Source organism: Rhamphochromis sp. 'chilingali', assembly GCF_963969265.1.
Source record: "Rhamphochromis sp. 'chilingali' genome assembly, chromosome: 1".
In the NCBI taxonomy this organism is placed as follows: Eukaryota; Metazoa; Chordata; class Actinopteri; order Cichliformes; family Cichlidae; genus Rhamphochromis; species Rhamphochromis sp. 'chilingali'.
In genome coordinates, this window is record NC_137929.1 from 5,318,380 (window position 1) to 5,345,000 (window position 26,621).

General features: G+C 40.8%; 2 protein-coding genes and 1 long non-coding RNA gene across 3 annotated transcripts in view; all 3 read left to right on the top strand.

Annotated features, from left to right (window-relative positions):
* Positions 1 to 146: 146 nt before the first annotated feature.
* On the top strand, positions 147 to 10,160 carry LOC308399251. The gene is made up of 4 exons (XR_013972094.1): positions 147 to 271; positions 1,997 to 2,029; positions 9,454 to 9,613; positions 9,833 to 10,160. It is a non-coding gene; the product is annotated as an uncharacterized lncRNA (long non-coding RNA).
* On the top strand, positions 2,087 to 4,296 carry LOC308398716 (uncharacterized protein). The gene is made up of 8 exons (XM_080885495.1): positions 2,087 to 2,998; positions 3,087 to 3,154; positions 3,233 to 3,415; positions 3,534 to 3,595; positions 3,696 to 3,743; positions 3,824 to 3,859; positions 3,938 to 4,091; positions 4,169 to 4,296. The coding sequence occupies exons 1-8, from the start codon at positions 2,838 to 2,840 to the stop codon at positions 4,174 to 4,176; spliced, it is 720 nt and encodes a 239-aa protein (XP_080741621.1). The 5' UTR covers positions 2,087 to 2,837; the 3' UTR covers positions 4,177 to 4,296.
* A 2,186-nt stretch (positions 10,161 to 12,346) lies between the features above and the next one.
* The window catches only part of LOC308399193 (protein NLRC3-like), a 20,995-nt gene continuing 6,720 nt past the window's right edge, over positions 12,347 to 26,621 (top strand). Inside the window, exons 1-8 of the mRNA XM_080886280.1 lie at positions 12,347 to 12,666; positions 17,361 to 17,490; positions 17,746 to 17,847; positions 18,837 to 18,915; positions 19,077 to 19,263; positions 19,392 to 21,192; positions 22,106 to 22,279; positions 22,553 to 22,726. Of these exons, the coding sequence (XP_080742406.1) occupies positions 17,372 to 17,490; positions 17,746 to 17,847; positions 18,837 to 18,915; positions 19,077 to 19,263; positions 19,392 to 21,192; positions 22,106 to 22,279; positions 22,553 to 22,726 (2,636 nt within the window). The 5' untranslated portion in view covers positions 12,347 to 12,666; positions 17,361 to 17,371. The remainder of the gene's footprint in view (positions 12,667 to 17,360; positions 17,491 to 17,745; positions 17,848 to 18,836; positions 18,916 to 19,076; positions 19,264 to 19,391; positions 21,193 to 22,105; positions 22,280 to 22,552; positions 22,727 to 26,621) is intronic.

Sequence of the window (26,621 nt, forward strand, 5' to 3'; positions counted from 1 at the left end):
GCTTAAAAAACTTTTAAAAATAAAATTGTTCTTTTAAACTTGTGCATTGTTTGACTTTTAAAATTTTTGTATCAGGTGTAAAACGACTTTTTAAATAAAGTTGTTTTTAATGTGAGCAGCTCCTATTGGCTCGTTTAAAAAGAGGGAGGAGCAGATTGCACCGCCTAGCGTCTAGTCTTCGCGGTCTTTCGTCTGTTGCGCCTTTTCTCTCCCTGGTGTTTAAGAACGTGGAGGACAAAAGGATACCAAAGAATCGAAAACTATGACAAAGGTAAATACTTAAAGTTTGATACGTTTTCATCAATGGTTATTTTAGTAACTTTCTATAGTCGTCCTAAACGGTATAAGGGGGAGAAGCATAACATCTTTAGCTAGCAGGTAGAACTGGGTTAATTTGCTGCATTGTCTTTGGCAAACATAATTTAAAGTTAATTAAAAAACTCTTACTGCCTATATTCTACTCAATAAAGTTCATCTTATCTTATTCTGTTTTCATTGCACCATTCTCTCTATACAGTTTTTGAATTTACACACTATAACGTACACGGCAGTTTTTTTCTGTGCTTCTGCAACTTTTTCTTGGGTTTTCCTATAAGGTTTTTGTAATTAATTTAAAAAATTTATATTATTTTTTTGGCTTTAGTGGATTCCTGCTCAGCTAACTCGGCCATTATGCACTACCCAGTAAACAAAATGGCTGAACAGTATCTTAAATGTCTGAACATGAGCTAGTCATACCATGTTACGTAATATTCATGTGCAGTGTAGCAAGGTGATTGTTTAAATTACCGGAGTAGATGCCTGCAGCTGAAACGGTTTTCTGATCTGAATACGGTAATGTTACCAGATATGCATTGTACTATGGGAAAACGGTGGTGGATCAGTGTGTAAAAAGCCCCCAAAAGAAACACACAGCGTCTTTAGCTCAAACACTGTCTGATCACTCTCTTAGATACTGTGCTGTTCCATCTAGCTATTGGTTACTGAGAAATGTTAGGTCATTAATTAATTAAGAGAGTGCAGCTGTTCAGATCAGATGGTGAAGTAGGAAAATGCAGAACATGTTATTATAGCTGAATGCTGTGTAAAATACTAGTAATAAATCTAACTCCCATTTACGGCTTTTACTACTGTGGGGCTAAATAAAAAATTACAGACATAATGAAATCTGCTACAATTACAAAGCTTAAGTTTAAAACAATTATTATATATTAAGCATTTTTTTGCTCTTTTTTTTTTTTTAATTCTTTTTGCTAATAATGGACTCAATTTTATTATCAACTTCAAAGACCTATTAAACTTTTAAACCATTAAATCCAGGAAATTAGATGCCCGTAAATGTACGAGACCCTCTTTATGTCTAGTATCCCCAAATATTTAATAATCCTTTCTAAAAGTACACAAATTTTGTTCTTTTCAATTAAATATTGCATGTTCAATGTATTCTTGAGCAGGTAAAAATTCCACTAAATTAGTTTTTGCATATTTTTAAGTATAATCAAATTTTTATAGTTTGCGAGTACTTTTAATTTGGAGATTTTGCCACTTGATTTGAAGTTTGGATAGTGTTTTATAGTAATTTGTAAATGTTTTGAACTCATCTGGCTTCTTAATAATTTAATAAAAAATTAACAAGCCATGTAATAATTTGAAAACCACTAGGGACCACTTATAAAAAAGTAATTCCTTTTTTACTTAAAGGAATTTAGGATTTATGTCTGTCAAGTCATTTGTTCTGGCATAAGTCACCATTTTGATATATCTTCCTGTGACTTTAAAGTCTGTCAGCTAGTTAGATACATTTTTGCACTGCTAGTGTTTGCTGCTTGAATTAGTCAGTTTATCATATAAACACATGCAGTGCCTTTCAAACTTTTAATTACACTGTTCATTTTGTGCATTAGTAAGAGAATCTTTTATATTGAATTATCCTGGGAAAAAACAAAAATGTTTGTATTTTCTCATGCACTTTCTTTCCTTTCCTTATCACGTTTAGATTCTTCAAGATCACAAGCACCATCTTTGACATGTAAGTAACTTTCATATTATTTGTATTACTTATTATTATTATTATTATTTTTTTTGAAAAGTGATGGTCTTTGGGGCATCCTTTTTTTTTATTGGTATTAAGTATATATATTTATTTAGGCACAGGAGGCAATGATCTATTTTAAAATTTAACATTTATTTAATTTTCATCTTTTATGCTAACAATAATGCCAACAGTGTTCTCTTCACTTGACCCACAACTCTGACAGTTTTGGTCCTCTGCTCTCCTCACAATTGGCTGATTTCCATCTGAGCTGCTACTGTCAACTGCATTAAACTGATTTTACATTGCCTTGTTATTCTAATCTTTATCTGCGTTTTGGACTCCAAACATTCACACCTGCTGTTAGTAACCAGAGCTCACAAGAGTGTAAGGCGTGTAGTTCAATAAAGTGATCGATGTGTTCACTAGCTGATTTCAATAAACCGGTAACTTATCAAATCCATATTTTATAGGAAGTACATTACTGATAAAAGTGGTAATAAACACGGTAACCAATAAAAATTTTAATTTCCTGTTATAAAAAAAAATACTGCAGTGAGCTCGGTTTTCTAACACCAGGGGCCCGTTCTTCGTACGTCGCTTACTTACATCCAAGATCAAATGACACATCCAAGATCAAATCATCGCGCTAACCGTGAGCTCGCTAATCCGGTTCCCCGAACACACCTGCTGTTGACGATTACTACAGCTGGATGAAGTAATGCGCGATCACTGGGTGCCGTAAAAGGGGCTACGCATCGATTGCAGAAACAGTGATCGGCAAGCCTCTGATTGGTCGGCGAAAATGTCGAAGGAGCGCGCACAGTACTTCACCGCAGCGGAGCAAGAACTCCTGATTGAGGGATTTCAGGAGTACCAGAGTGAAATTAAAACGCAAGGTAACAGTGCGAAGGCTGCAAAAGCAAGGAGAGAGGGCTGGCAGAAAGTTGCTGACAAATTAAACGCGTAAGTAATGCAACATATTACATGGCACCATACCATATCATATTTTATCATATCAAATCATACCACATGATATCCTCTTACACATTAGAGCCACAACCGGACCCACCAGAACATGGGAACAAGTAAGAGTGAAATACAAGAACATACTACAGAATGGTAATATCCAACACTCATATTGCTGTCAGTCACTTGAAAAGACACCCCTGAAACAATCCCTGTGTTTGTGTATAACAGCAACCAAGAAAAGGGCAGAGCAACAAAAGACAGGTGGTGGTCCTGCACCCCCTCGTCACACCCCAGCAGAGGAGCTGGCCCTAAGGTTGAATGCCACCAGACCCATTGTTGAGGGCATCCCTGGGGGCAGCTCTTCCGGAGACCAGAAGCCGGGGTGCAGTAGCAGCAGCACCTACATAACTGGTGAATGGGCTCATGATTCCATGTGCACAATGTCAAATATGTGGTTGTTGCCTAAATGAAAATGCTATTCGAACTGTGACATTCATTCATTGGCACTGTGGGTTTTCTCTGTGTGTAGTGTTACATGACACACCATCACTTTTACCTGTTCCCATGGAAGGGGTGACTGGAACATGCACAGTAAGTTGGGAGATATACATATATCTGTCCCCACCCAATTGTACAGACCTATAGGCTGTACCACACCCCTTAGTAACACCATTGTGTTACCATTGCACAGGACAGTGACGCAACCCTGTCAGATGGCTGTGGTGTGGCGGAAGACCCTGTGAGTACATGCATGAATTGGCCTGAAATACCATCTACTTGTGTACTGCCATGTGTGTCTGACTGCAGTATGATTTGCAGGCCAAGAGGCCAGCAGAGAGGCCTGCTGATGCAGAGGTGGGCAGTGTTGTGATCAATTATACTGCCTATATGACATGTATTCCCCGTTAAATGTTGTCACCACAATTGACACAGGGTGACATACGTCTGCTCTACAAGAGAAGTCTCCAGCAAAAAATGGAGTATACTGAGCTGAAGAAACAAAAGCTCCTAGGTGAGATCGAACTACAAGCCCTAATGAGGCATAAACTACAATTGGAAATCGAGGTGCTTCAAAAGGAACTCCAGAGTAAGTAGGAATACATGTTCATACGGAGCACTATTGCTGACCCTGCGTGACGCAGTATACATGCTCTGTTTTCCCAGGCAACTGATGACTGGCCTGTGTGTGGTGGGACAGACAACGATGCTCAAATAAACGTCAATAGAAAATGTGTCATGTCATGTTTTTATTATGCGAAATTGTGTTGCACAATCCTGTCCCGTGCAGCTCTGCCACTAGGTTGGTCCAGGTGCACTGGCTGGAGGTCATCATCAGGCTGCACCTCCACCACGGGGGTCCTCTCTCTTCTGATGGTGGCAATGTTGTGCAGTACGGCACATGCAACAATAATGTCACATGCCCTGTCAGGTGCAACCCTCAGGCGTTTTAGACACTGGAATCGTTCCTTCAGTTGCCCAAAGGTCATTTCAATGCGTGCCCTTGTCCTGGCTAGGGCTGCATTGTAGCGGGTTTGTGGCCCAGGGTTGGGGTCAGGGAACGGTGTCATGAAGTACTGCCTGCATGCATAACCTCTATCTCCGAGGAGGATCCCATCATAGGCCCCTGTGTAATGAAGAAATGCTGTTATGTTAGGCCCGACATGAGTATGTGGCATCAACATAAGCCTCTTTTACTTACCACGCTCAAATGATGTGCATAACCCTGACTCTCTGAAGATCCGTGAGTCATGCACTGATCCGGGCCATTTTGCTTCCACATTTGTGATATGGCACATCGAGTCACACACCATCTGTGGGATTCCATTATGTGTGACCACACTCCTCCCATCGTATATTGCCATCTGGAGTGTTAGTATTGCTCACCTGCACATTTATACTGTGGCCCCCCTTTCGGTTGACAAAGTCCCCTTCAGTGGGGCCTGGGGGGGCCTTGATCGCAATGTGTGTGCAGTCTATGGTGCCAATCACATTCGGGAAGCCTGCGGACGTTGGAGCTACAGTTACCGACATAGGTCATGATTGCATCACATTCACTATCCAATTTACTGTACCTGCAATGGCGAAAAAGCCCTGTTTGACGACCTGTGGTCTTAAGTGGCTTGGAAAAACCACAAACACACCCAGGAAATGCTTGAGTGCCAGGTACACTTTGCGAATGGCCCGGCAGACGGCACTTTTCCCAACGTTCTCTGCGTCTCCACAAGTGTACAGGAACGTGCCACTCGCAAAGTAGCGCAAGGCAATGCACACAGTTTGTGCAGTTGTTAATGCCCGACTACGGTGGGTGGTACTCTTAACATGGGGATCCAGCAAGTTGGTTAGGTAGATGATACCCTCACGGGAAAATCGGTATCTCTCTATGAGCACACTGTCGCGCTGTGCTAAAGGATCCTGTCTATCCCGCAATATACGTTGGATTCTGAACACTCTCCTTATCACTCTTGCACCTTCCGCAATGGGTGGCTCGCGTAGAAACGGACAGGACATGGCTGCGACAAACTTCCCACTTCCACCTTCGCTTTTATAGCCGTGGTCTGTCATCTTGATTACACGACGTAATTTGCTATTCCTCTACTGTGGAATGTGTGTTGCATCTGGCGTGATCACCTACATGCCATAGCGTGATTACTCGTACATTTCCCTTTTTTTAGGGACTGACCTGTATGTATCTGTGTGGAATCAATAAAAGGATCAAGTGCTGCATTATCTTTAGTTACATTGATGTTATTTATTTGTGGTGAAACGGTGGCGGAATGTCGCTGTTGCTTTCGTATGATGACGCGGACATACCTGCGTGGCCGCGATCTAATCCTGTTTACATAAAGTAAACCTGCTCCCGAGCAGGTTTACGCTTACGGCTCTGTTGCTATGACAGCAAGTCCCGAATGAGCTTCGGGGAACCGACTGATCCAGGATCACGCGAAATCGTCAACAATCTAATCCGGCTAACCTACTTAGCGAGGTACGAAGAACGGGCCCCAGGTGTGAACATCTACAGTCTTTAAGCGCTGGTAAAGATTTAAAAATAAAAGCATTCAATAACATAACATTAAACAGTAAATTAGTTTGATGGTGTTGACTGCAGCAGCTCAATGTTAATCAGCTGATGGTGATGGAAGCAGATGAGCGTTTTTCATCATGGTTGTTAGTGATGTGTTGGTCAAAACGAAACGGCTCTTTGAAGTGAACGACACAAGCGTGTTTTTTCTCTCTCTCGCACTTTTTTTCCGCTTCACTCTGCACGCGAGCCTTGTGCTTTGCGCTGGGAAGAGGGGGGAGGGGCGGTTGTTACACACGCAGTAGCACAGTAACAGAGCAGGAGGGAGAGAGAGAGAAAGAGAGCCAGGGACAACAACGTCACATTAGAAAGGTATAGTAATCATCCACAACTATTTTCAGTTGTGGATGATAAAGGATTCAGAAAGTTTATCCATGCAGGCCCATATGACAGAGAATGTGCATCTTCTGTTTGTTTTCATATTATAATTTATATTTAATTGTGTTGTGGTTTGCAGTGTTTTGTGTTGTTTCACTTTAAATTTGTTTAAAAGGAAAAAGCTGAAAATTTAAATAGTTAAAAGTTGAAATGTAAATAGTTGTTTTTTTTGTATTATATGATTTATTTATTACATTTTATGTGGAGAGAATAAATAAAAGTATATTTACGGTGGCTGCTAGAGACAAAGCACGTACAAACCCCAAAACACGTAAAAACTCCATAGCACGTACAAACTCCAAAGCACGTACAAAACACAACAGAAGTGCTCCAGGATGCTAGGCACAGTGTTGAGATTTTGTTACCTAGTGGCTACACAAGCCAGGAAGTACCAACGACCGGATTTGGTGTGTGGTAGTAACAGGTAAATGAACAGCTTTTGGAATTTTTTATGAATATATATGAGTGCTTGTGTATAAATACACAAAAAATACACATATGATTTCAATTGTGTAAATTAAGTGATCTAGATAGCTCTGTTTTGGAAGTTCAGTTGACGCTAGAAATGGGTTTTGGAGTTTGTACATGCTTTGTCTCTAGGGGCCACCATATATATTTATATATAAACATATATAAATAAAACCACGTTTCTTTTTTTACATTAGTAATTCCTTTTGTTCATAATTTTATATTGTTGTTAATAATAAATTAATTAAAGCAACAAAACAACCTGAAGAGCCGGTTGGGAGCCGAAAGAGCCGGCTTTCTAAAAAGAGACGAAAATCCCATCACTAGTTGTGTAATATGCTGGTATTGATATGATCAAAAATGAACTGAGTTGTTTCGTATTCTATAGAAATTGTACATCTAATTAATAACAAGGCTTTCTGCTGATGTTATTAATTAAAAATTTATTGTTTTATTTTTAAGCAACAACTTTTTAGCATGCAATCAGTCCATGCTGTACAGGACAGATTTGTAAACTGTGCATACAAAAATAGACTATTTTACAAAATTGCTCTTTCAACAAATGTAAATCACAGCAGATTTTTTTTGTTGTAGGTGCACTGTCACAACTAGAAATGTGGGGGGAAGTCCTCAAAGTTGAAGGCAGAACAGGAAAATACATGGAAATAACAATTTTCCTTTAAATGGTAAATGGCCTGCATTTTTATAGCGCTTTTCTAGTCCCTAAGGACCCCAAAGCGCTTCACACTACATTCAGTCATTCACCCATTCACACACACAATCACACACTGGCGATGGCAAGCTACATTGTAGCCACAGCTGCCCTGGGGCGCACTGACAGAGCACATCAGTAAAGGTCGATCTGGATACTTGATAACTGTTGGTATAGGTATGACATGAATTTGAATCTCCATTATCACAGGTTTTAATTGGGAGGGAACATGCAGATATACAGGAGGACTATAAACAGCAATTCCTATTGCATACAACTGTTTTAGAAAATACCAACAACACTGTTAATTTATCACTTGCTGGTCTATAGACTTTACAGTGTGGATGGATGGAAAATCCATCTGGCTCCACTCTGGCTGAATTGGTGCTACAAACAACTCTGCGCTCGGCTTTCCTGGCTGTGTGTGGATTTAAACTTACACATCCAAATTTTGACCCTATTTTTCTTCCTTTCAGCTGATTGGTCAATTTCATGTCAATCACCAATTAAACAATCCAATCAGAGAACATCTCCAGAAGTTGATTCTGTTCATCTGGACGTAGCATTTTCAGTGGGAGAAAATGCTGCAAGCGCTACGTCCAGATGAACAGAATCAACTTTTGGAGATTTACTTACCTGGATGATTGAGCATGCATCAAGACAATCAGAGAACAGATAGGTTTGGCTGTTGGAGGGCTGCATTACGGAGCTTCAGGTCCTGGAAGAATAAATTCCCTTTTACATACCAGACCAGCATTTTTCTTCATTAGCACGAAGGAAAACAGTCTGTGCGTGTCAGAGTTCTGTGGTTTTTGTGTCACAGGGCTTATAATATGTGTAAAAATCTGGCCAGGGACCATCACATCACACTGCTATCATATTTTTCTGTTGCTATCATGTTTCTTTTCTGAGATGTTGTTACTTTTATGACAGATGTAACGAGAAATCTTCCAGAAAGTTAAATTTTTTATTCTATTCAAATATTTGATTCTGATAACAGATAAAGATTTTTTTTTACTTTTGTTCTGCTATTTCATAGTTTATACAAATTTTGGCCAATTCCTATTTATTTTAACCCTTTAGCCCCCAAAAAGTCGCCAGCGACAGGTTTTTCCAAACCTGTCTCGTCAAACCTGAGCTCTGCCAGGGGCCCAACACGCCTGGACTTTTAGAAGAAAAGAGATGTCCGAAAATAAACCACAGGGTCAAATACTTAATTTTGTTCAGTGTTTTAGAGTTATTAATTTGAATTGACTAATTTAAATATTTTATTCATGTACATTTTGATTGCCTTTAGTAAAAATGGCAAAATTTCAATTTCTTTTTTCTTTCTGTTATTAATCCTTGATTACATTTATATAGTATACAGTAGAGGAAAAAACCTACCAGACCTACCAGTTATCCTGCGTAACATTATTGGGGATAAAGGGTTAAGGAAGCGCAATTAATTTTTTTAGTTTAGCTTGTGTTTACTACCATTTTTTTTTATCACCACACAGTAAACATTAAGTAATATGTAAAGTGTCCATTTATCCTCCATTCCGGTCCATTATCTTAAGCTTAGGCTGCTGCCCCTCGACCCAATCCGGTACTAAGTAGAGAGGCCCAGACTTCGCTCTCTCCAGGCACTTGGCCCAGCTCTTCCGGGGGAATCCCAAGGCATTCCCAGGCCAGCCGAAAAACATAGTCCCTCCAGCATGTCCTGGGTGTTCTGGGTCTCTTCCTGGTGGGACGTGCCCAAAACACCTCACCAGGGAGGCATCCTAACCAGATGCCAGTATCTAATCTGTCCTTTTTGTATGTTCCCCTCAGGTTGCCATGGTAGCAGATACAGGGGAAACAAGTGTAGACGATGCCACAAGAAGGATGATGAAATTCCTCATATCACCTGAGCTGGCTGTGGAGTACAACATGCTTGGCCGACATGGGGAAAAAAAGTTCAGAGATTTGCGTCTTTTTAATGTTGTGTATGGTAAGTTAGTTTCACTTGAGACATTTGAACTTTAGAAAACTAAACTTTTTTAATAAAGTGTTTGAAAGTGTAACTGAGATTGGTTATCATGCAATTTGTATATATTTTTTGAGGCAATAAAGTGAAATAAACATTGTTCTTTGAAAATCATCACCAAATGAAGTAAGCTAAGATTAACTTTACTTTGGCTTGCCCGTTTTTCTTCTTCTTCATTTGCAGAGGCACTGAAGAATTATTTAACATCAAAAGTCAACTTGCAAGAAGCAGAGAAGGCTCTGTCCAAGTGGTTCAGTGGAGCTAAAGACAGAGGAGGACCGAGGGCTGCAAGGGTACAAAATAGACTTACGGCTCTGTAAAAAAACAAACCCTGCTGATTCAAGATAAGCTTTTGAGTTTTCCATCTGACTTTTTCCCCATGTTGCTACAGTTCCAAATATCTAAGGAATTTTGCTGTAGTTTGACATTTCTAGTTTTTAAACGTTTACGCACTTTGGAATACAGTTACGTAAAATCACAGTTGTTGGACAAAATAAATGTGAAAAATGTTGTTTTGTGTACCCTCGTGATTTTTGAAATGGTTTTATTTACAAACTAGATTTTGTTTGCGGTCAGCTTTAATATATTTGGTGTCTTTGTGTCACAGAACCCGTATTAGCCGTCTGAAAAATTGATTTTGTGACTGTTTTACTACATGGGGCCCACTCAGTGCCAGAACTTAGTCAATTCAAACTAGAAATAAGATGCAAATACAGAACCCACTGCTAATGCCATTCCAACTTTTTAGCTCATGTTTTCCTCATGTTGTACCCACTAAGAACTTGAAAAATGGGGCCTAGGTGGGTTTCAGTGTACTTTGCCCAGTTGGGGTCCATTTAGTTCCCAGATTTTACCTATATAACACCGAGATGGGCTTATAAAATGGGGCCATTATGGAACCCGCAGACAATCCCACTTAAAACCCAGTTTTTAGCCTATGTGGTACTCACATGATACCCACAAAACAACTTGAAAGGTGGGGCCTGGGTGGGTTTCTTTGTACTTTGCCCAGTTGGGGTCCATTTAGTTCCCAGATTATACCAATATAACACCGAGATGGGCTTACAAAATGGGGCCATTATGGAACCCGCGGACAATCCCACTTAAAACCCACTTTTTAGCCTATGTGGTACTCACATGGTACCCACAAAACAACTTGAAAGGTGGGGCCCGGGTGGGTTTCTGTGTACTTTGCCTAGTTGGGGCCCATTTAGTTCCCAGATTTTACCAATATAACACCGAGATGGGCTTATAAAATGGGGCCATTACGGACAATCCCACTTAAAACCCACTTTTTAGCCTATGTGGTGCCCACATGGTACCCACAAAAACTTGAAAGATGGGGCCTAGGTGGGTTTCTGTGTACTTTGCCCAGTTGGGGTCCATCTAGTTCCCAGATTTTACCAATATAACACCGAGATGGGCTTATAAAATGGGGCCATTATGGAACCTGCGGACAATCCCACTTAAAACCCACTTTTTAGCCTATGTGGTGCCCACATGGTACCCACAAAAAACTTGAAAGATGGGGCCCAGGTGGGTTTCTGTGTACTTTGCCCAGTTGGGGCACATTTAGTTCCCAGATTTTACCAATATAACACCGAGATGGGCTTATAAAATGGGGCCATTATGGAACCTGCGGACAATCCCACTTAAAACCCACTTTTTAGCCTATGTGGTGCCTACATGGTACCCACAAAAACTTGAAAGATGGGGCCCAGGTGGGTTTCTGTGTACTTTTCCCAGTTGGGGCCCATTTAGTTCCCAGATTTTCCTAACATAACACCTATATGGGCATTTAATATGGGGCCATTACGGAACCCGCGGACAATCCTATATGGGGCCCATTTTTCAGCCCATTTCCAAACCATATGGGCCCCACATATAAATGTTGGCTGGGCAGGTAGTCCAACTTCAGTAACCCTGCAAACGCCACTGCTGTTTAGTTTTCTGTCTTCATTTATGTTGGAAGTGGTAGCAGAGCTGTTTGAATTAGTTTCAAAAATCTCTCAGTCAGAACATGCTATGAAATGTTTAGGTGGAAACTAGCGAGCTAACTTCCTGTTAACTTCTAACTCCGTTAAATTTAATAAATTCTGTTTTCATGGATGTTAAACGTAATTGTTACATCTGCTAAAGCAGCAACGCTGATGATTTTATTAAAGATGAAAGAATTTAGACCGTTTTTAACTCTTAGTGTTCGTTTGACTTTGGGACCTGAAGCGGACAGAGTTTTAGACCCAGATTACTCCGCGAAGCTCCTCACCACGGCAGCCGTAATGCTCTGACAATCCATCAAGCAATGCGGCTTCGTAGCTTACCAAAGTTCTACTAAAACATTTTTTAACAGATTTCTGCACGCCCAAATCGGTTCGAGGTCAGTAAGCACAACCAGAATTCATACATAAGACACACTCTTGATTTTTGAGAAAATTAAAGGATTGTAAGTCCTTATAGTGTGGAAAATATGTTATACAGAAGAAAAGAATATATCGCGATATATATTGTTACCGCACATGCTTCAAATTATACCGCGATATGGATTTTAGGCCATATTGCCCAGCCCTAACTCCCAATTTATTTACCACATTTGAAACATACAGTGTAGCTCCGTCAAAACACTCCAAGGCCAAGTGAAAGTGCTGAGAGGGAAAAGATCATGATTAATGATTTATTTAAACTCATAACTGGGTGCAGCAGCTGAGCTTTGACCTGTGAGCTGCAGCTTAAGCTTCTTTTATGGTTCAGTGTTTAATGTGTAAACTGTTTATCACTGCAGAGACGCCTACAGGCTATCTACTGTTCAAAAGTGAATTGTTATATACAGTGTGGCAGCTGACCTTTGACCTGTGAGCTTCAGCCTCTTTGCTGGTGTGAAGTGTTTAATGTGACGCAGTCTGCAGACACAGACGACTGCTGACGGAGAAGAAGCAGAGGATTTTCTCTGTTTCTACACAGACCTGGTCCAGACAGCAGAGAGCTGCAGAGTGAAGACGTTCATTGGAAGAAGAAGCTGAGTAAGTTCAACGTCCTCTTTGAATCCTGGATCAGGAAGTGAATATTTGGTGTTTAAATAAGGTTTCTGTCTTTGACTCAGCCTGCTGTCACTTTGTTTCAGAGAGAAAAGGAGATTTTAGATTAACTGGTGTTCCTGCTGCTCTAGCATTAAAGCACAGTATAGGTGACTGCGCTGATGCCTGTTTATAATTTCACCAAAGCTAATAAACTGTTGGCTAAATTTTCTTGTTTTTAGATGTAAACAGAGGTGAGAGGAGGAGATAATAAGGATTAAATATTATGCTGAATAACTCAATTCTGCTAGTCTGTGACGTAACTCCCAGCAGCATCGCCTCATTTCTTTGACCTTTAACATGAGTTAGCTTAGCTAGCAGAGCAGCTATCTCTGCTGTCTGTCATGTGACCGAGTCAAGTGTGTGTAGTAGACTTGTTAGCATAGCTAGCAGGCTGACAGAGGCTAGCAAACTGTGTGAACACTTTGTAAGAGGTGAGCAGTAAAGAGAAGGATAAGGAGCTCCTCCAAATGCTGATAATGCACTTAACCTGAATTTTCTGCTTGTTACATTATATGTGATGTTCAGTCAAAAACAATTACTTAAATTAACATTATTATTAGTATTATTATTATTCATAACATGGCTCCCTACTGTAGTGGTTTGAACAACTGATCTGTGGTTATTGTGTCCCTGCAAATTCAACAATGCGCCTCAATGCAAAGCATCAAATAAACATTTTTATTATCAAGTCATTCGACCTACTGGTTGAATCACCGTAGCTCTGACAGTGAAGCACACTCATTTTTATTGGTAGTCACCTTGTGAGCAATGTTCCCTCTAAGCTGCGCACGTGCGCAATTCAACCTGCCAACACGGACGATGATGCAGTTCTACACTGCAATCATCGAGTCCATCCTCACCTCCTCCATCACCGTGTGGTACGCTGGAGCCACTATCAGGGACAAACAGAGACTGCAGCGTGTTGTGCGCTCTGCTGAGAAGGTGATTGGCTGCAGACTCCCATCTCTGCAGGACCTGTACACCTCCAGGACACTGCGGCGTGCAGCTCGGATCTCAGCTGACCCTTCTCACCCTGGACACAGTCTGTTTGACCTGCTCCCCTCAGGCAGGAGGCTCCGGTCCATTCGCACCAGAACCTCTCGCCATAAGAACAGTTTTTTTCCCCTCTGCTGTTGGACTCATGAACAATAACCGTATGACTGTCCCCGCCACAAACACAGGACCCTACGCTGTGTCACTGCATCATTCCATGTTTGGCACTGATCACCACCTGCACTCATGTATATATCTTTCTACGCAGCACTCTTAATTCTTATTCTCATGTATATATCTCATGTATATCTCATGCACATATCTTTCTACGTAGCACTTTTAATTCTTATTCCTACTTTTATTTTTTTCATGTCTATTTAAGCGCAATTTATGACAGTTTGTTTGCACTGAAGCACCGCAGCAATTTCCTAATGTTGTAAACCTGCTCAACATTTGGCAATAAACCCCTTTCTGATTCTGATTCTGATTCTGAATTGCGCACTGTTGGCACGGTCTCTGCGCAGAGAAAATCTGTGTTGCGCACACAAAAAGAATTCTAACCTGAATTGAAATTAAAGTAAACCAATCAAAACATGGCATTTAGTTGTTAAGAAACGGAGTGACGGCGTGTTTGAGATGTGAGAGATTTGAGGCGTTTAGAGCAAATCTTGTGTAGTTAGTGTGTAGTTAGTGTGTAGTTAGTGTGTAGTGTAGTCAATAGTGTTGTTGTGTGTGTCAGAACAATGAGGCGACTGCTGAGTGTTACAGGTGTTACAGCAGTGACACATCTGCTGCTGTCAGGCCTGCAGGTATCAGGCTGTTGTTCTCCTTCATCTCATAGAGGACAGGAATTATTTTTTGGAGCGGCACAAATAATTTGTGTAGCATCAGATTTGATGCAGAACAGCTGATTGTTCTGTAAATAGTTTGAAATGTTTATTTTAAAAAAACACCTTGGCTGCATTTTTAGGTAAACAGCTGCAAAAAACTTTGTTTGCATAACTCAGTTACTTTTTTGAAGAAGTAACTATATAATTAACTGCCCAACTGTCAGGGGTTTTGACATTTATTTTCACAAGTAAGAGAAAATAAGACACTTGCAGACCAAATCAGAGAGTTTTAAGACATGCGCATGGGTGTGTGCCTCTCAGCAAAATCACACACACAGAATGCATGTCTTGTTCCTTTATTTATAGGGTAAGAAACTGATTACATAGTACTTCCTCTTTTCAGTTACAGGAGGAGAGTTCAGGCATTATCTCAACCTGTCTGACCTTTCAGACTGGGGTAAAGAATACAGAAGTTTATCATGCTTATCTGACATCACAGATACTAAAAAAGAATACATTGCGTTTGTGTTAACAAATAGACTCAGTTACGTGAAAATATATGAACACTAGAAAATAAAACACACTTGATTATATTGTATTTGAATATAAAGCACATTTGATTATACTTGATCATATTGCATAATAAAAATCCTCTATCACCAACATTGGTCATTATTTACTGTATGTTGCAGACAGAGTTACAGACTCTCTCCCAGACCACAGACTCATAATACAAGTCAGAGCTTTATAAAAAAAAAAAGAAAGTTGTGTTTTCAAAATTGGAGTTCAAGTTTTTTTTTTCCTTCCAATAGTGTTAACATACTACACACGTCATGAACAAGATTTTTTTAAATTTTCATTGTAAGTGGGCTAAAGCAGTTAATTAAAAGTAGTCCATCAACTGAAAGGTTTAAAATGTTCACACGTGTTGGACTGACTGAAGCTTCCAGTCACAGTGACTCAGTGTGTGTCAGTGAATGCATCGTGTGTGCTTCAGGCTCCACCTAGTGGACTGATAGCAGAGCAGCTGATGAATTTGAAGAGTGTGGCCTTTTTGCACACAGCCTGTAAATGTCAACAACAAAAGGAGTGTGTAAAACATGTATATTGTAGTGATGCAGTGTACTGTGTATATTTATACTGGCAGTATGGAACATGATTATTTGGAAATGCCTAAAATGGAAATGATCATATACTGTGAGGTGAGGTGTGGACAGTGGTTGTGCTTTTGTAACATTGAGGCAAGGACAGTGATGAGTGTTTAGGGGACACATCATTGGTTTTTATTAAAAAGAAACAGTTTCTCCACTGTGGCAGGTCGTAGGCGATTTTTTTTTTTCTAAACTGTCTCTAACTCTCACTAACCGCAACTCTCCATCAAACGCCCACATTTTGTCTGAGGGGTTTATATCGCTGTCATAGCTCGCGGCAAAGTTCGAACCGCTTCCTGAACCAGTCACGTGGTACAGCCGGGCAGCGAGGCTTCGGACGTCATCATTTTCAGCTCCTCCCATAAATGAAGCAAGCCTGGATACGCGCTTCGCGGAAACGCCCCCTCCATTACTCGACACACGCTTCGAAGCCTCGATACAGAACGTCACATCACTAGTTAAAGCTGAGTAAACACTGACCCCAGACCAGCACCGTGATAAAGTGAGCTGCTGCTGCTGAACTTGAACAGGTAACAAAGTGATGAGCAGTCAGGCTGCAGGTTTCTACCTGTTCATGTTTCTACAGTAGAATCACTTTGAAGTGTCTTTGTGCTGTTTCATCTTTGATTTGTGTTCATAAACACTCAGAGAAACATCACGTGACCTCATCAGGATCTGTGTTGGTGTGTGGGGCTGTACCTCAGCTTTATGTTGTTACATGCTCATTTGTTCATTTTACACAGTAACATCAAAGTAATGTTATGAGGAGTAATGAAGTAACGTACTCCATTACTTTTAATTAAAGTGTTCTGTGTAATATGTGTAATAATGACTGTTTTGAGTAATGACCAACACTGATCACAACAAAGAGGAAATGCCTCCAACATGCACAAACATTTGAGCCACAACATGCAGTTAATGTGCACAAATGTCTTTGATATGCTGCTCAGTGATGGTGGTGACTGTCAGAGCAGAGCTACTGAGAATCAATAAGTAATATCAATGATGGGATCAGAATCACTAAATTCTTCTCATCCCTGTCAGTATCATACATGTGCTGTATAATGTGATAAATGTAGAGGTGCTGGCTGTTCTCTCACTCTGCTGTTTAGCTGTAAAGGACGCCTCCCTGCCTTTGTCTCATTCATGACCTTTAATAGTCTCTTCTAACATGCAGAGATCTGTATGATCTGTTTCATAGAGTCTAACCAGCCTGTACAGGTAACAACAACAGTCACTGCATCACTGACACACAAACGTCATCTCTGTCAATAACAACATTCATACATGGAATAAAAACACATCAGTGGATCATTGCTGGAGCTGATGTTTGTGCTCCTGGTGCAAAGGCTCTCAGTTTCCTCCTTGAAATAACATCAGTGGTGGGTCAGCGACATGCTTTCTTTCCCTCTCAGGTTTAAATATCTGGGACTCTCCACCGTTTGGTTTTAGAGCTGAAGAAGCTTCTCAGATGAAACGTCTTCCAGAAACTTAAAGACGTCTCTTTTCTCTCCAAGCTCCTTAGATCACATGACCTGGATGACTGAACCTACAGACACATTGACCTGGTTTCATGGTCACATGACAGGTCAGAGGTCAGCGACTGTAACTCAGTTCCTCCTGTTAATGTGAACTCACTGAGTGTTTGTGGTTTACCTCTCAGACTGACTGAAGATGATGATGGAGGAAGAGGAGGACAGAGCAGAGTCTGCAGGGTCCAGCTGTCCGTCTGTGAGGAGTGACTGGTCCAAAGGTCAAAATCCAGACTTCAGTGGTGAACCTGGAGCAACGAGGTCAGAGAGCTGAACTCACTGAGTAACAGAAATAATTCTGCACTGACATTATAATCAGTGTTGACTCTGGTTGATTGTCTGACTGTGTTTGTGAGCTGAGAGGAAATGAAAATGAGTTTGTAACAAAAATCAGTTTTGTCCAGTTTTCCTGTAAAAAGCTGAACTCTAATCTAAGAGGATGTTACTGACAGGAAACAGCTGCATTATCTGCAGTCTGTGTGATCACAGCTGCTTCAATCATGTTTGTGTCTGCAGAGGTCAGAGGTCACAGTCTGCAGGGTCCAGCTGTCCGTCTGTGAGGAGTGACTGGTCCAAAGATTATAATCCAGCCTTCAGTGGTGAACCTGGAGCAACGAGGTCAGAGAGCTGTGATGACTCCTTTACATGTTTGTGTTTCCTGGATAAATATGACCTGAAACATCCTCAGATTGTTACAAAGATTCATTAAAAAGAAAACAATGAAAGAGAAAAGATCCAAATGTTCGACTTGGTCATTTGCTGTTTGAGGACAGTGATGCTCATATCTGTGGGGAAAGTGTGACCTGAGTGGGTTCATGTTTGTCTTTAAAGAACAGAGCTGCTCTGATTCTCTTTGTGTCTGATCTGTTAAACAGTCTGAGAGGTCACACAGAGACCCAGCAGCTAAAGCCTGGATCATACTGGCTGCTGTTACTCCATCAGGACAACACTGAACCACAGTGGTGTGGATGTAGTGGATAAATCCCACCATACTGATGCTCAGAGTTAACCACAGGGAACAAAACCAGATGTTACCTTCAGATTGTGACCTTTGGAGTGGACGATGCAGATTTCAATAGAGAATAAATGTTGTTTTTCAGCTGTGAAGAAAGAATCTAATTTTCTGAACTTAAGAATTTATGATGCTGGAAACAACATGGAGACTATAACACAACATTTCCACTGTGTTCATAGAATGAATGTAAAACTGTCAGACATTCATTAAATATGCAAAATGTCTACAGAAGCATCAGAGGGTCAGACGTGAAGCACTCAGTGATTTTGATCAAATGACTCATCAGTTATTGATCTGTACTACACTGATCTACCACGTTAGTAAAGCTGGTGTTCTGGTGGTGGAGGGAGACTCGGATCATGTTCTGGTTTTGGAGCAGTGATCTGCTGATGGTTCAGTTTGATGAGCTTCTTCAAAATCATCCCTGACATCACCACTGAAAGGACGTCCATGAAAACAGACTGAAAATTACTGATATGTTCACAATCTGAGAGTTTAAAACTTGACAGACTTGATTCAGATGAAGTTATTTGAGCAGAAACTCCTGGATCTTTATCCTGTGTTGATCTGATCCTTCATGGTTCCTCCACAGAGTGGAGCAGCAGAGCTCAGAGGTTCCCAGTGGTCAGTCTGCCCAGCAGCATCAAACACAGCTGGACTCCATATTTATGGTCTGTACATGTACAACAACTACTGTTACATCTGTTCTGTTCACAGTCATCTCCATGCTGCTCTTTGTAGACCAGTGGATCGTCAGTGTGTCCAACATGGATCTGATGTTTGGCTCCATGATTTCAGTCTGATTGGCTCATTCATAAATATTCTGTTCCAGCTGCTGGAGGACAACATCATCACTTTTGTGAAGAACGAGCTGAAGGAGATCCAGAAGGTTCTGAGTCCAGATTACCCAGAATGCTTAGAGAGTCAGAGGAGCAGCAGCAGAGAGGCGTTTGTGAAGATCACAGTGGACTTCCTGAGGAGAATGAAGCAGGAGGAGCTGGCTGACCATCTGCAGAGCAGTAAGAGGATTTATCTAAAGATTTAAGCTGCTGGATAAATGAACATTTTCCAGAGATGGAAGATGGAGCAACATGTTTTAAAGATTAGTTCTTTTTGGAATTGAGTGTTTATTTTTCTTCTCATTCAGAACTTCAAGCTGCAGTTTGTCATCGTAACCTTAAATCCACCCTGAAGAAGAAGTTCCAGTGTGTGTTTGAGGGCATCGCTAAAGCAGGAAACCCAACCCTCCTGAATCAGATCTACACAGAGCTCTACATCACAGAGGGAGGGACTGCAGAGGTCAATGATGAACATGAGGTCAGACAGATTGAAACAGCATCCAGGAAACCAGACAGACCAGAAACAACCATCAGACAAGAAGACATCTTTAAAGCCTCACCTGGAAGAGATGAACCAATCAGAACAGTGCTGACAAAGGGAGTGGCTGGCATTGGGAAAACAGTCTTAACACAGAAATACAGCCTGGACTGGGCTGAAGACGAAGCCAACCAGGACATCCAGTTCATATTTCCATTCACTTTCAGAGAGCTGAATGTGCTGAAAGAGGAAAAGTTCAGCTTGGTGGGACTTGTTCATCACTTCTTTACTGAAACCAAAGAAGCAGGAATCTGCAGCTTTGAAGACTTCCAGGTTGTGTTCATCTTTGATGGTCTGGATGAGTGTCGACTTCCTCTGGACTTCCACAAAACTACAATCCTAACTGACCCTAGAAAGTCCACCTCAGTGGATGTGCTGCTGATAAACCTCATCAGGGGGAAACTGCTTCCCTCTGCTCGCCTCTGGATAACCACACGACCTGCAGCAGCCAATCAGATCCCTCCTGACTGTGTTGGCATGGTGACAGAGGTCAGAGGGTTCACTGACCCACAGAAGGAGGAGTACTTCAGGAAGAGATTCAGAGATGAGGAGCAGGCCAGCAGGATCATCTCCCACATCAAGACATCACGAAGCCTCCACATCATGTGTCACATCCCAGTCTTCTGCTGGATCACTGCTACAGTTCTGGAGGATGTGCTGGAAACCAGAGAGGGAGGACAGCTGCCCAACACCCTGACTGAGATGTACATCCACTTCCTGGTGGTTCAGGCCAAAGTGAAGAAGGTCAAGTATGATGGAGGAGCTGAGACAGATCCACACTGGAGTCCAGAGAGCAGGAAGATGATGGAGTCTCTGGGAAAACTGGCTTTTGATCAGCTGCAGAAAGGAAACCTGATCTTCTATGAATTAGACCTGACAGAGTGTGGCATCAATATCAGAGCAGCCTCAGTGTACTCAGGAGTGTTCACACAGATCTTTAAAGAGGAGAGAGGACTGTACCAGGACAAGGTGTTCTGCTTCATCCATCTGAGTGTTCAGGAGTTTCTGGCTGCTCTTCATGTCCATCTGACCTTCATCAACTGTGGACTCAATCTGCTGGAACAACAACAAACAACCTCTACATGGTCTAAACTATTTAACAAACTAAAACTTCAATCTCTCCACCAGAGTGCTGTGAACAAGGCCTTACAGAGTCCAAATGGACACCTGGACTTGTTCCTCCGCTTCCTCCTGGGTCTTTCACTGCAGACCAATCAGACTCTCCTACGAGGTCTGCTGACACAGACAGGAAGTAGCTCACAGACCAATCAGGAAACAGTCCAGTACATCAAGAAGAAGCTCAGTGAGAATCTGTCTGCAGAGAAAAGCATCAATCTGATCCACTGTCTGAATGAACTGGATGATCGTTCTCTAGTGGAGGAGATCCAACAGTCCCTGAGATCAGGAAGTCTCTCCACAGGTGAACTGTCTCCTGCTCAGTGGTCAGCTCTGGTCTTCATCTTACTGTCATCAGAAGAAGATCTGGATGTGTTTGACCTGAAGAAATACTCTGCTTCAGAGGAGGCTCTTCTGAGAATGCTGCCAGTGGTCAAAGCCTCCAACAAGGCTCTGTGAGTAAATCTGTGATCATGTTTATTTTTAAAATGTTGATTAAAAGTGGTCATAGATTTCTTCCATGACAGATCCATGTCCTAAAACCATGAGACAGCGTAGTTGTATAGTATAAAAGAAAAAAGGAGAACTTTTGACCACAATATTGTAACTTGAATGAACTTTTGATACAGCCTTTAAACATAAAATTTATGAACAGAATCGGTGACAAAGGGCAGCCCTGGTGGAGCCCATCACCCACCGGACTTATTACTATCCAACGTATTGCCGGCTATGCCAACCAAGCTCTTGCAATGGTTGTAAAAGGATCGAATGGCCATAAAATGTTTCTCAGTTTTATTATTTTCAGTCACATCTGTTTTTGATTATTAACTGAATATTTTAAAATTCAGGCTTTTTATGTTATACAAAACATCATATTTTCTTATGATGTCTTGTATTGATTCTGAAGGAATAGTTTTCATCAGTATCGCAGATACCAGCCTGAATTTTACTTTGTATTGGATCAGAAAGGAAATCAGTGGCATCACACATCACTTACAGCAACTTCAGTACCACTCCATTTTAATAAACTGGGGGGAGGTGCACCAAGATTCAGTATGAGATAAAGAATTATTTTTAACTGTAAGGTTGGAGAAATCTGTTGTTGGAAATTGGAAGAACAGGTCATCTTAAAAATAACTGCATTGTAGTTTTATTCAGGCCCCTTCAATCTGTGATCGCTGTTGCTTTGCATTGTAAATGCTATTATTACAAAAGTCACAAATATTAGTGTATGTGTGTGTTGTTGGGTAATAAACCAAAAGAACAGAATCTACCAGCACCTCACTGATTTCTGCTTAAAAACAATAAAAAAGCAATAAAGCTCTGATTTGTTTGGTTGATCTTGTCTCCCTTCCCGCTTGATTTCAGACTGAGTGGCTGTAACCTGTCAGACAGAAGCTGTGAAGCTCTGTCCTCAGTCCTGAGCTCCCAGTCCTCCCGTCTGAGAGAGCTGGACCTGGGTAACAACAACCTGCAGGATTCAGGACTGAAGCTTCTGTCTGCTGGGATGAAGAGTCAATACTGCAAACTGGAAACGCTGAGGTCAGATCAAGCGATATCGATTTTTTTTTCATCAATTAACATCATTTAATCAATTTCATTTGGAAAAAATTAACAGTGTTTATGTTTTGTTTTTTTAATGAATCCATGCAAGTCACAGTAAACTGCCACATTTGTCTTTTGTAACATGAGGCAATAAGGATTCCAGCATGTCCTGAAACAGTGTTGAAATATTGTAAATGTAGTAGCTCCTCATGGCACCATGAATATACTTTAACACAAGTGTTTCATGTCTTCTTGTCATCCTTTCTTCAGACTGAGTGGCTGTAACCTGTCAGACAGAAGCTGTGAAGCTCTGTCCTCAGTCCTGAGGTCCCAGTCCTCCCGTCTGACAGAGCTAGATCTGGGTAACAACAACCTGCAGGATTCAGGAGTGAAGCTTCTATTTTCTGCAGTGGAGAGTCCAAAGTGTACACTTGGGATTCTCAGGTCAGGATTCAGTCTTTTCTGATGATGATTTAAAACCTGAGTCAGGTCGATAAATGGCTTACTCATTTACAACAGACATGATTTGTTAAATCACCTTATATATGTGTGCTTAAGTTCTGTGCTGCTCTGATTTATTGCCCGTGCTGTCTTTCAGTTCAGCTTTGTCGAGTCTCTGGTAGGATTTCTTTTACATGACCTGTGTAAAAACAAAACAGGAAACATATTAAGCTGAAGTAAGATGCACAATTTGAAAAATGGGGCACAAAAAATGTTGCTGCTTTCTGGAAAGTGCGTCTAAGAAGACCCAATGGAGAAAGTGAAGAGAAAAATCAAAGATTAAGAAAAAGAAAATGGCAGAGGCAGTTTCTCTTGGACTGCCTGCAGATGGGGCGAGACTCTAGAAACAGGGATGATTGGAGAAAATGTAAAGATGCCAGGAGATGAATACTCTGGTGTTCTGGGGATAGTGGGAGTGAGAGGGAGAGATGCCAGTAAATGATTTCAAGGATAAATTTCAGAGAATCAGAGCTAAGAAACCAAAGCAAGTGGGGAACTACAAACATGTGGACAGACTCATAATTAGGCCAAAGACACATTAAAGCAATTATTACAGGTTTAGAAACAGGGATGGATATGAAGGAGCTTAGCATGAATTTGCATTGAGGAAAGAATAGCAACGAGCATCAGAGGAAACAGTTAGGAAAACTAAGAGGATGTACTGGCAGGAATACTGCAGTACTTTAGGAAGAACTACACCAGTTCAGAATGTGTGGAGTACAGTTAACCCTTTACAGCTGATCGGAGCGGGCACGCTCTGTTTTGCGTAACTATTTTTAAATCCCAGTAGCTTATATTATATTTTTACCTGCTGTGGAGCCATTTTTGGGAGCATTTCAAGTTGCTATACATCAATACAACCATTACAGCCTAAATTTTAATAATAATATGTATTAAGTGCATAGTAATTACATAAATTGCAAAAAAGTGCAATAAACTACAAAAAAATTGAAAATTGTTTTTGTTTTTTTATCATATATTTCTAGTTAGAGAAATTTAAGAGGCTTTTCCCTCAAAACTGTAAATACAAAAAAGTTGCACAAAATAGTTTCCCACCACAGGAAATTTATTTTGAGTGCCTTCATAGTTTTATTTTTGAAATACACCAATTTATATATACTGCAGGAAAAACGAAAATAAATATTATACTGCAAATTTGCAAAATAACAGCATATGCATCAAAATAAACTATTTCCAGCAGTGCAATATGAGTCCTAAGCATATGTGGAAGGAAACTGTAACCTAGGACAAGCTGATGGCATAAGATGTAAGTACAACTCCTCAGGTTTCATATGCAAAAAAAATTATTGCGCTAGCTCACGTGGTTACAGTGCTACCGGGATTTAAAAATAGTTGCGCAAAACGGAGTGTGCCCACTCTGACCAGTTTTAAAGGGTTAAAGCAAGAAAATATGGTATTAGCATTAGCTGCCAATTCCTATTCACCTAAAATTAGCATTACCTGCTAATGGCAGTCTACTTAGCATTAACTCTTCACTAATGTAATGCTAATTCACATCAAATTATCTTTAGCTTTACCATTAGCGGCTAGCTTCAGCCTACCTAGCACTAGCTGCTCACATTGTTAAAAGGGAAGAGAAAACAATATTAGCATTAGCTTGTAATAATTATTCACCCCTAATTAGAATTAGCCACTAATGGCAGCATACTTAGCATTAACTTCTCACATCGTCATAATACAAATGATGCTAACTTGCATTAAATTAGACTGCTGTTATTAGCTAATGCTATTTAGCAGTAGCTGCTCACATTGCTATAAAGCAAAGGAAAACGATATGAGCATTAGGTTCTAATGCGTATTTGCCTTAAATTAGACGTAGGTGCTAATGGCGGACTACTTAGCATTAGCAGCTCAGATGTTGTAATGCTAGGAAAAAGAGTGTTAGCATTAGCCGTTCACATTGTTATAAAGTTAAGGGAAATAGTGTTAGCATTAGCTACTCACATTGTTAAAAAGTGTTAGCATTAGTGCATAATGCTAATTCATGTCAAATTAGCATTAGTTAATAACGGCAGCCTATTTAGCATTAGCAGATAATGTCGACCTTGGCCCACTGGAAAAGTTCAGAACTAAAGATTTAGGAGTGTTTCTCAATAGCTCTTTCTCGTTTGAGAAACAAATGAATTCTGTTATTAAAACCAGCTGTAAGGTTTATATTGTTGATTGTCATTTATGCTTAGAAATATTTACTCATATATGCTTAGAGTTGTATAATCGATTGCATGATGATAGAGGTTTGATCCTCAGTAGTCTGTAAAGACTCTGTGTGCCTTCCAGAGTGCTCTTGCATGCACACACCACTTGGGGCCATGAGAGAGGTCGTACCCTCTCTTACTGATTTATGGTGTAGGACAGGGGTCTCAAACTCAATTTAGCTGGGGGCCGCTGCAGGCAGAGTCTGGGTGAGGCTGGGCCGCATTAGGTTTTCCACAAGAAAGACATGGTTAAAAAATTCCAATCTTCTCAAATCTCTTTATTTTTATTTTTTAACACAAAATATGAAAAATAAATAAACAAATTAAGAATTAAAAAGAAAATAAATCAATCTGTAATACATAAATAAAATAATAATAAGATATTTTTAGTCAGTGAACTTGTGTTTTTCTTTCAGTCTTCTATATCTGCTGTATTTAGATTGAAATGTCTGTATTAACAGTACTATAACCTTCTTCTGAACATGAATGGAACACTGTAGAAAATGAACTGTTCTTCTGAACATGGCTTCTCTTGCCTACTCCTTGCTGCTAGAGACCTGGCAGCGTTTCCTCTCGCATAGCCGAGCCAGATTTGGCCTGAGGGAGGAAGCAGTTGCGACCCTCAGTATGTCTTGAAGATGATCATCCGTAAGTCTGGACCTGTACTTGGACTTATTGAAGTTCAAAGTGGAGAAGAGCTTTTGGCACAAGTATGTGCTACCAAAAAGGCACATGGTCCGCTTGAACATTCGGGAAAGCCGAGGGAAACTAGGGCTCAATCCTCTCAAAAATTGTCCAAGCTTGTCTGCTTTTCCACTCACCTCCCTGAACTTTGCTTTGAGTTCAGAGTTGCACTGCAGCTCAATGAGCTCCATTTGAAGCACAGAAGGGGCATCTTGCACATCAAAGGAGAAGGGGTCCGCAAAAATGTGAAAGGTGGCTCTGTGTGTCTTGAAGTCAGCAAATCTGTGATCAAATTCCTCCTGTAGCCTCAAAATGACATCAACATACTCGTCAGCACTGAATGGTGTGCCTGCATCCACGAGTGCCTTGCATGCTGGGAAATGGCAAAGGTTTGTCTGAGAGAGCTGAGCTTTCCAGAGCGCCAGTTTTGTGGAGAATGCTCTCACGTTGTCATAGGCAGCACTGACAAGTTGCCCCTGGCCTTGTAACGTCTTGTTCAGTACATTAAGCTCATGTGTCATATCAACAAGAAAAGCTGAGTCCATGAGCCATTTGGGATCAGTTAGCACAGGAACACTAACTCCATCCTTCTCCATGAAGGCTTCACTTCTGCTCTCAACTCAAAAAGTCTCTTTAATACATTTCCCCTGCTGAGCCAACGTACCTCAGTGAAGTCGAGCACATCCCCATATTCTGACTCCATTTCCTCTAAAAAAGCACAGAACCTTCGGTGCTTTAAGCCCCTGGATCTGATTTGGTTGATGCATTTCACAACAATAGACATCACATTGTCAAACTTCAGGCATTTGCTGCAAAGGACCTGCTGATGGATGATGCAGTGCAGAGCAATGGCCTCCTCCACGCCTTCCTCTTCCAGTTTGTTTTGTGCCACCAGTCCATGTTTCCTCCCTGTCATTGATGGCGCTCCATCTGTTGTT

Bases quoted from the DNA above. Each gene is read 5' to 3' on its own strand.
- LOC308398716 (XM_080885495.1), top strand. From the start codon at position 2,838: ATGTCGAAGGAGCGCGCACAGTACTTCACCGCAGCGGAGCAAGAACTC. The intron at 2,999-3,086 runs GTAAGTAATGCA...CTTACACATTAG, and splicing joins GTTGCTGACAAATTAAACGC to AGCCACAACCGGACCCACCA. The intron at 3,860-3,937 runs GTGGGCAGTGTT...CAATTGACACAG, and splicing joins AGAGGCCTGCTGATGCAGAG to GGTGACATACGTCTGCTCTA.